The 10,000-nt window shown below is 38.8% G+C and overlaps 2 protein-coding genes across 2 annotated transcripts in view; both read right to left on the bottom strand.

Moving 5' to 3' along the window:
- The window catches only part of LOC122250449 (uncharacterized), an 18,226-nt gene extending 13,510 nt beyond the window's left edge, over positions 1-4,716 (bottom strand). The window contains exons 1-3 of the mRNA XM_086532997.1: positions 4,509-4,716; positions 3,417-3,502; positions 2,265-2,420 (exon numbers count right to left, since the gene is read on the bottom strand). Coding sequence (XP_086389123.1) covers positions 2,265-2,420; positions 3,417-3,502; positions 4,509-4,716 — 450 coding nt within the window. The remainder of the gene's footprint in view (positions 1-2,264; positions 2,421-3,416; positions 3,503-4,508) is intronic.
- Positions 4,717-8,916: 4,200 nt separating this feature from the next.
- The window catches only part of LOC147467060 (uncharacterized), a 5,182-nt gene continuing 4,098 nt past the window's right edge, over positions 8,917-10,000 (bottom strand). The window contains exon 2 of the mRNA XM_086533175.1: positions 8,917-10,000. This exon is cut by the window's right edge and continues 39 nt beyond it. Within this exon, the coding sequence (XP_086389301.1) occupies positions 9,484-10,000 (517 nt within the window). The 3' untranslated portion in view covers positions 8,917-9,483.

Here is a 10,000-nt window from a genome sequence, read left to right as displayed (position 1 = left end):
ATGGGGTGGGGGGGATGTGATGCCCAGCATCCTATCCTCTCTTTAGGGACAAGAGCAGATGCAACTCATCGCCATTTAGTCAAGGTATTTCAGGCTTACCCGGAGATTGTTCTTCTCAATGATCATGAGCCAACACATGACAGAAGTGGTGTTCTGGTGTTCTGCTACTGAAGCTTTGGCAAAGAGAATAAAATGGTTAGTAATTCAGTTTGTCACAAGCAGCTATTCTGGGATTACTTTCTCCCGGGCACTGGTCCAGCTTCTGAGGCATAGCACATTCTCAAATGGATAGTAGATGACGTTCGCTGAACTGGAAGCTTCAGTGACTATCAAAACTTATTTCAAGATGAAATAAGGGAGGCCAATCACAGAAATGTGCCTCAGAATTCAGACAACAATGGGTCTGGAAATCTTTCCCTTCTAAAAGAGGTCATTGCGTATGCTTGTAAAAAGATTTAGGCAGGAGTGTTGCTGGAATGGTGCGAGGAGTTTAGCCACAGATCGTGTGATGACGAATTAGACAGACCAACCGATCGGCCTTCGCAATCTCTGCTCATACAGGTAGTGTCGGTCCACCAGTGACGATCAGGGCCAGTCAGGGATGCCTGCAACCAAGGCTGCTTAGCCTAAAGAACTTAACACTGCATTCTCCTTCAGGGAATTGTGGAGGACCAACCAGAACACCTTTCAGTCAGCTCCAGGAAGTGATAGGATTTCCTATCCAATTATTTCCCGCCAGCTCTATCCTTCCTCAGAGTTAGAAGGGGATTGATATCGTACCAATTCCTAAACCATAATAGTCAGGTATGTACCATCCCATTTCACTATCCAGGCATGACTCCAATTGAAACTTTTTCAGAGTTGCATCATGGGTTTACCAAGTAAATGATCACTACACACTACCTGGCCACTTACCTGAGCTTTGTTGGCAATATTACCTCTGTGGCTGTCTTTCTTGATTTGGAAAAGGCCTTTGAGTTGGCAAACCATTTTGGTCAAGCTCCTTGCTTCAATACAGGACTACTTCAGGAACAAGTCTGTGAGGATCAGGTTCCAGGGGAGTCATTCAGAGTACCAGCCATTTGAAAAGGAGACACTCCAGAGTGGGTTCTTAGTCTATCTGATGCTGAAAGTTTATGATTTGACCTTTGGGTTTGAGTCAAATTTCACAAATCTTACCGAACTGAATTGAACTGTGTGTACATTTATTAGCAAACAAAGACAAACTTTTGGCCGGAAAAATAGCCAATTCCCAAAAATTGTAATGAAAAAGGAGGTAAGAAGGAGGGAAAGCACATCTATGGATCATATAGAAGTCCTTTTCTTTGTTAACCTATTGTGTACGGGTGTCATGACATACATGATGCAGGAGCTCTCGCCTAACGACAGACGTCATGACGTGCATGACGTTCGAGAATTTTGGATCACTGTGCTATTTATTGTACTATAAGTAAGGAGTGAATGAGGATGACTATACTATACTATTACTATAATTACCATAATATTAAGCAAACCCAACATCCAAAACCTAGATGGCTCCACTTTCTTCTAGCATTAGCAGGAGAGAGAGCCTCTAGCAAGCACTATCTTTATAGAACGATGTCACACAGAGAGTTGCCGACCTCTTGCTCTAAAGTTCCGCCGATGAAGAATGTGTAGGCAGAACGAAAAGAGGAGAGAGACTCAAACCATGTCCACTGTCTGCAATGTGCCCCTGAGCCAATGAGGATGCCTTTTAGTGTGCCACTCAGTCATAAGCACAAGTTTCCTTTCTTTTCCCTACCTCTTCATGTTATCTTCATTGTGGATAGTTATATGTTTTGTATTCGTTCATGATAGTATACTAATACGAAAATAAATGTTGTTTTTTGTCCTATCATAAAACAGCAATACTTCTATGACAATGAGTATTTAGAAAGTAATAAACTGATATGGACCTTATACTACAATTTTAGCCAACTGGAAAGAGAATGGGAAAAGTCAAGGTATGTTGCGTGAAGCTACCTTGCTCTGAAATAAAACCCATCCTGGAGATTGGGCAAGCAAATATTTCCCCCGTCCGCAATGGGTTAAGCGAACAGGCTTTCACTTTCGCTGCCTGACACTTTTTTTTTCTTAATTCTCAAAGATCATCTAAGGATCTTCAGTATTAATGAATACGGTAACAATTTTAATAAGTGGTTTCAAGAAATATAAATACAACAGATATTTGAATAATACAGAAAAAAAACGTTGATAAGCCATAATTTTTATGAAATGCCTACCTTTATGGCGTCAGAACGGCCAGGGAAGGTGATGGTGAGGTCCGACATATAGCCGGTTTTACGCAGATAAGCCAGGCGTTCAACCGGCGTGGAGAGCTGGCATTGCCATTGTTTTGCCTCTGAAGACATCTGTGGAAGTGCCAGTGCAGGATTTCTCTATTAAAACATATTACACAATTTGTACAATTAACACTGTACACTAATCATTTTGCTCAGAAAACACACACACACACGTAAATATATACATGGGAATCACTTCATAACAAAGTACTCTTAGGGACACCAACTTGCTGCCAGCGCCCACCTGCCACGCATACGAAATAATACCATAATGTCCCTATACTATTGAATATTGAGAAAAAAAAAGTATATAATATATATACATATATGTATATGTATATATGTATATGTATATGTATATATGTATATGTATATGTATATATGTATATGTATATGTATATATGTATATGTATATGTATATATGTATATGTATATGTATATATGTATATGTATATATGTATATATATATATATATATATATATATATATATTTTTTTTTTTTTTTTTTTTTTTTTTTTCCTGGCCAGCAACTTATACATAATTTTCTGGCTGCTCAAGGTAACTTTTCATCAACTATTTGAATTTCGAAATTCCAAAGGCTTTATCTGCAGCACCACAAGCTCACACTTAGTGCCATTTTCGGGGCAGGAGCCTAGGCACTGTCGGGCGTACGACAGCGAAAGTGTCGTACCGCTCGAACAAAACCAGCCGCCACCCTCACAGCGACCCTGTGTCACTGTGGTGCCCTCTTGACACGACAATTATTTGTTTTTTCGTCTAATAAAAGCACTTTTGAGTGCACAAGACACTCAGGTCTAGGGCAGTTTATGTCAAATATTAAATACGATTTCATTTAATGCCGGAAAAATATTATTTCCAGGAAAAATACCTCTTTTCTAGTATTAATTCATTCATATTGATATGTGAAGTAAAGTTCGATATGTCAAAACCATACTTGCTTAATCATGAAAAAAATAAGGTTACTTCTTCCAATACAAAACAGCTTCTCAGGCCCGGCAAGTAATCGGTTTAAAAGTAATAATTACAGAAAGAACAATAATTCAATAATTCCAATTGATTCTAAGTACTTACTGGGTCCCTCCTCATGCAATTCCACTGCGGTAGCTGTGCAGACAATGTAATTTTGTCGAGATAACAGATACACTGGTTAGAGTGAGCTGTCAGGAAGTTGCCCGTGACACGTTACACGTACTGAACGCGTAACGACCCCAACTCCCTCTCTCTCTCCCCCTTTCTCTCTCTCTCTCTCTCTCTCTCTCTCTCTCTCTCTCTCTCTATCTATCTATCTATCTATCTATATATATATATGTATGTATATATATATAATCATTAATTTCATATTGCGCTTGTATTTTTCCTTTTGTTCAAAATGTTTGAAATGTCCGTAGCCCCCTTGAAAACTGGTGTGTATGTGTGACAGAAAACGTAAATCCTTTTAAGGGGTAGCTGTAGAATTTTTTTCCCTGTTACCTTTTCTTAACTCGGTTCACACACACACACACACACACACAAACGGCTGCGTAGTGCATCTATAAATAACAGTGAGGATAATGATTATGATTAATAATGATATTGTTAGCAATGATGGTTATAAGGTTGATAATGATGTTAATGATGATAATGATAATGGTAATATTAAAGTTTATAATAACAATACTAATACTAATAATAACAATGATCATAACAGAGATGATAATCATTATAGTTATAATGATAATAAAAACAATAAAAATAATGATAATGCAAATGAAAACGATAATGATGATCTTATAAACAAATATATTAATGATCACAACGGCAGCAATAATAATCGTCGTGACGTGGTTCCGAAAGATGCACAGGCAGCGGCGTTTGCCAGAGTCGGCCAACAAAAGATCCGTAAAGAGTGTGATGGCGTGATTAAGGCTGGCAGTATTGAACCAACGACATGGCTCTCTCCCATGGCGCTTGTTAGAAATAAAGATGGTAGCTTGCGCGTCTGCGTGGATTGCCGTAACTCAAGTGCAGTGACTCTGGCTGATAGTATCCTCTTCTGAGGATTGATGAGCTTATAGATGATGTCAGGGAGACTCGGGTGTTTCCCCTTCTCGATAGCCGTTCAGCATACTGGTCAGTAGCTGTAGAACCTTCTCATAAGCCTAGAACGCTTTCAGCGATGGCTACCGTCTTTTTCCATTTCGCAGAATGCCTTTTGGGCTTTCCACAGCACCAACATTCCAACAATAAGAATAAAGTACTTTCCCCAGTTCTGGTAGGCATACGCTTGCTTCTTTAGATGATAATGTAGTTTACAGCCTGATTTTGCAACATATCGTGCACAGTTTGAGGAAACGCTAAGAGTTCTTGAAAATGCTGGTTTTAAGCTCAACATGTCAACATGCGAGTTTGCAGCGCAACTCACCAGGAGAGATCAACCATTTACTTGGGGTACTCGTGAGCGGGAAGCATTTCAGTTTTGAGAGGACAAACTAGCCTCAGCCTCTACACTGCAGAAACCTCGTTTTAATGATCCCTTTGAGGTCCATGCAGATGCTTCACATGTCTAATGCACAGGGACCCAGATGGTAATCCTGCTGCAGTGGCCTACTTTTCTCGTAAACTCGGTGGAGCAGAAACTGGTGATTCTGCAACAGATGCCGAAGATCTGGCTTTGGTAGAGGGAGTAAGAGCGTTTGATCTTAACGTTTATGGTAGACAGTTTATTGTCTACACTGATCATCGGCCATTGGTATACATTTTTACGAGGAAGACGAAAAGATCATCTATAAACAGGGAGCGTAACACAAGGTGCCTGATATGTTTTCTCATCGATGTTGACTCCATTGCAGTGCGGGAGGAACAAATTAAAGACCCATTGCTTTTAGAGATTATTGGGTATCTAGAGGAAAGGAGCGTGCAAAAAAAAGCTACCTTTAACCCTGGAGGAATTTTCTTTGCAGAATGGCTTTCTTTATCACATCCGTGAGTTACCTGGACATGAGGTGCATCAGTTGGTCGTTCCTCGTTCACTTTGTACAGCTTCCTTGAAACTTAACAGTGCATTCACTTCCCATCCTGGCATATGTCGGACCTATCAAAAGCTTAGGGACCTATTTTCTTTCCCTAACATATTACGAGATGTTGAAAGTTATGTTGCTTCATGTGCAACATACCAGCAACGAAAGGGTACTCCACATAGGGTCCCTTTGGCTGCTGCTCCACAGGTGTCAGTTCCATTTGAAAAAAGTGTCAGCTGATCCGTGGCCAGTCGAATGGTGGATACAGGTCCAATCTTGTCTTGACTGACCATCTAACACCGCTTTTACAGTTGATACCAGTCCCTGCCAAGGAAGCAGAGGTGATTGCAGAAGCTTATATAAATAACCTCCTGACAATTCTTGGTCCACCACGGCTCCTGCAGACAGATGGTGGGTGTGAGTTCACCAACAGATTGTTTACTCAGGTGTGTGATATAGTTAAACCTAAGACTCATCATACCATTGCATGTCACCCACAGGCTAATGGGATGGTTGAAAGGTCTAACGAGCTGGTTAAAGAAGCCTTAGCGACCCCAACTGAGTGACATCCTATAGGGTGGCATTAGTATGTCCCTCGGGTCCGGCTAGCATTGCTTACTGCATTCCATCGCTCGGTAGGTGACCAGCCACTCTATCTTCTTATGGGTCATCCTGGTCACTTCCCTGTGGGTCTCTTAAATGACGTGACGTTTGCATCAGAAACGAAAGAGTTTCATGATGCTTTACAGGAAACACGGTATATTGCAGTTGAAACGTCGCGTCGGGCTCAGGAAACTTGGGCGAGAAACTATAATAAACGAGGCAGAAGAGCACCTGAAATGGAAGTTGGTTTACAGATCCTTTCCAGAAATTTCCGTAGGCTTACTGGTCCTCGTTGGACTTTAGGTTCACGCTGGGATGAGCCAGCTCGAACTATAAAACGTGTCGGACCTGTAACCTAAATTACCCAAGATATAGAACTACCTTTAAGATAACGAAGATTGCATGCTAACCAGATAAAACCTTTCAGGGCGCTTGAGGCAGTATTACCAAATCATCAGGACGAAATTGTGCTAGACGTGCTGTGAAAATATGCTAACTCTACTGAAAATATGCTAAATGCAATAGTAAATTATGCTAAAATTATGCTGACTTATTATTAGCTAAATAAAAATAAACCGAATGATATATTAAAACAACAATGATTGCCACTTAACATACTTTAATGGAAACATAGGCCTAATTAATATAACCAAGATAGTCTACCGAATAAAACTCAATTATTAAATAAACGAAGAGCAGCTTCGCAAAACAGATGATGCCAAAGGAACTTAAAAACATTTTTTTCAGTAGGACTATGCAAAATTACCATACTTTAATGGAAACATAGGCCTAACTGATATAACCCAGATAGCCTACCGAATAGAATATGCAATTATTAAATGAATGAATAGCAGCTTCGCAAAACAGATGATGTCAAATTAGCATAAAAAATTGCTTTCAGTAGGACTATGCAAAATCACCATACTTTAATGGAAACATAGGCCTAATTGATATAAACTAGACAGCCTACCGAATAAAACTCAATCATGAAATAAATGAAAAGCAGCTTCGCAAAACAGATGATGCCAAAGTAACTCTTTTTTTTTCAGTAGGACTATGCAAATTACCTTTTAAATTCGGGTTTCAAGAAAACTTTTCTCCAAATAAAAATTTAAGTCTTCACTTGCCCAAGTTCATTACTACTTACTGATCATTACGCCACTGAGGGAATATATTCTTACCCATCGACTTGATCATGTCTGCTGAGGGCTCAAATTTTACGCACTCACTCAGTCTGATTCCCTCTCCACTTACGATTTCATTTGCCAGACTACTGTTTTTTAGCCTGTTTCTTTTCTCCGTCTTTTTCAAAGTAACCATTGAAAATATTCTCTCACAATCTGCATTAGATACTGGTATGGTTAATAATGCTTTAACAAGTTTGGAGAGTAGTGGGTATTTCCCGGTGTGACAGATTTTAGACCAAAAGACTTCAGTGTCAATGTTAGTGGTAGCGTTCTGTGAGAGAATATTCTTTGCATCATCACTTATGATTAGTAACCTCCATTCGTCATCCAACTTTTGTTCATCTTCGTCTTTAACAATTCCAGGAATCTTGGCACTGATATTTGCAACAGACATATTACTCCCACGCATTATTTCTTCAGGATCAAGCACAGAACAAATATCAGAAAGAACTGCAGATGAACGATCGTGTATATATCGTTGGGGCAGTGCATACATAAATAACACTTTTTTTTTTTTTTTTTTTTTTTTTGTCGATTAAACGGGGAAAAAAATTAAACCAATTTTGAAAGCGGTTATAATTATGCTAAAATTTATGCCAGACATAGCAGAATTATGCTAGAATTGTGCTAAAAAGATCAATTATGCTAGAAATAATGCTAGACACTTGATTTGAGTCTAAATTATGCTAAAAGCATAAAATTATGCTAAATTTGGTAACACTGGCTTGAGGAGTTAGCTTAGCGTGCATTCCTCTGGCCGACAGGATGTACCAGCCGACCCAGGTGTTAACGTACAACAGTTAAATCATGAGGATGCTGACACAGATCCTTGGGAAGCACTATTTTTATCCTCTTTGCGACCTGGTTGATCTGCACCACACAGGTTTTTCTTTTAGATGTGTATACTATTTTGTATATAATTTTGGTTCTCTTATGTTTGTTACTTTTTAGCTGTACTTTTTGTACTTTAGTTCTTATATTAGTTTAGTTATTTTTTTGTATTTTAGATTACATCTGTGCCATGTGAGCCGATATTAGAAGGTAAAGGTAAATATTTCGATAGTATATATGTACGCTGCCACTCTCGGAATAAAACGCCAGAACTCATTGTTTTATTTTATTTTTCCGTTTTTATTTTCGTAATGCTCATTTATTAATTCTCCACACGTGAAAGTGCTGCCAAACAGAGCATATGCACTTAGCAGAATAGAGAAGTTTAAGTAAAGACCAAAACAACGTGTTACATTCAGGCATAATTTCAAGGTAAAAATGAATGTTGATGTGCTACTGTGAATCTGTATTTGTCATGAAATCTTTAATATAACACACACACACACTCGCACATACATGCTTGGAGATAAAATCTAGTAAAAGTCTGAACTGGTAACTCTGGCAAAGACTGGGTCGAGAGCGCAGAACTTAAATATGATCATTATTCTGTCTGTGAGAGTATGGTTATATTGATAAATTAGTACTTCACACGCTACCACAAATGAGTCCCATTTATTAATATCAACAGGCAAAGTACTCTGGTATCATGATGAAATTTTCAATGGACTTGTAATGTTTAGCTGGACTCTCAGAATGAACCAACCTCGACAATATGATGAATCTCCAAACTCAAAATCTATTTCAAAACATACATTATCAGGATCAATATATATATATATATATATATATATATATATATATATATATATATATATATATATATATATATATATATATATATATATATTTATTTAAACATATATTATCATTATCAATATATATATATATAAACAATATATATATATATATATATATATATATATATATATATATATATATATATATGTATGTATGTATGCATATATTTTTATATATATACATATATTTATTTATACATATACAATGTGTGTGTGTGTATTTACCCACAAACTTTGCTTCAGCTTTAAATGGTCTCTGTCATTTTAGCCAATCCATAACTGGCTAACAACTTTCAGCCAACAAGGGAAGCAGGACTGAATCAGATGCTTTAGCAGTATAACTATCTTATAGGCTCTTCCGTGTCCCTCTCCTCATCTGCAAGGTAGGCAAATGAGGACAGGCACAAGTACACATGTAAATGCATAGGGTAAACATAATCTTGTCTATTCCTCGGGGATGCAAGACTGCTTCTTATGGAAGAGACTATGCCATTGTGCTCAATGTGTATGTTTCAAGGACATTTTGCAACACCATGAAGTAAGAGTTTCCGATGACCAATCTAATAGGCTGACTAAACTTTAATACGATTTTCAGCCAAATATAATTATCTAGGCTCGTGGGCAAGAGCACTCGTAAGACCATGTGCTTGTCAGTCACCAAAACTCACTCAGAATCGCTCGAATAGTTTAAAAATCTGGGATATCCGTGCTTCAGATTACTCCGCTTCTTCCTGGACGTACAAGATGCAATATTCGGAAGGTGTACATCAGGTATGTTCTTGATGTTCATGAGCACTGTCAATGCCTCGTCACTCGTCAGAACACGTGAAGGGAGCACGTGCTCCACGAACTCATCTGTTGACATGGTGAGGAATCTTATACTAGGGAGAAATTCTTTCACTACATTTCTCAAGGCGTTTGATTCCTGAGACTCTGACTGGGATCCGACTGGCTGGCAGTGAGGACAATGATTTGCTTGCGTTTTCGGCCGAGGCCCTTGTTCTTGCATGTCGGATGTCTTGCTCCCTTCAGCGCCTCCCACAGGTGCTTGGTCCAGTTTCGGCCGAGGCCCTTGTTCTTGCATGTCGGATGTCTTGCTCCCTTCAGCGCCTCCCACAGGTGCTTGGTCCAGTTTCGGTCGAGGCCCTTGTTCTTGCATGTCAGATGCCTTGCTCCCTTTA

The sequence above is a fragment of the Penaeus japonicus genome, unplaced genomic scaffold, assembly GCF_977035675.1.
Source record: "Penaeus japonicus unplaced genomic scaffold, GWHDUDI00000001_assembly GWHDUDI00000038, whole genome shotgun sequence".
Taxonomy (NCBI): Eukaryota; Metazoa; Arthropoda; class Malacostraca; order Decapoda; family Penaeidae; genus Penaeus; species Penaeus japonicus.
The sequence above is the reverse complement of the archived record's forward strand: the minus strand, read 5'-3'. Positions and strand labels throughout refer to the sequence as shown.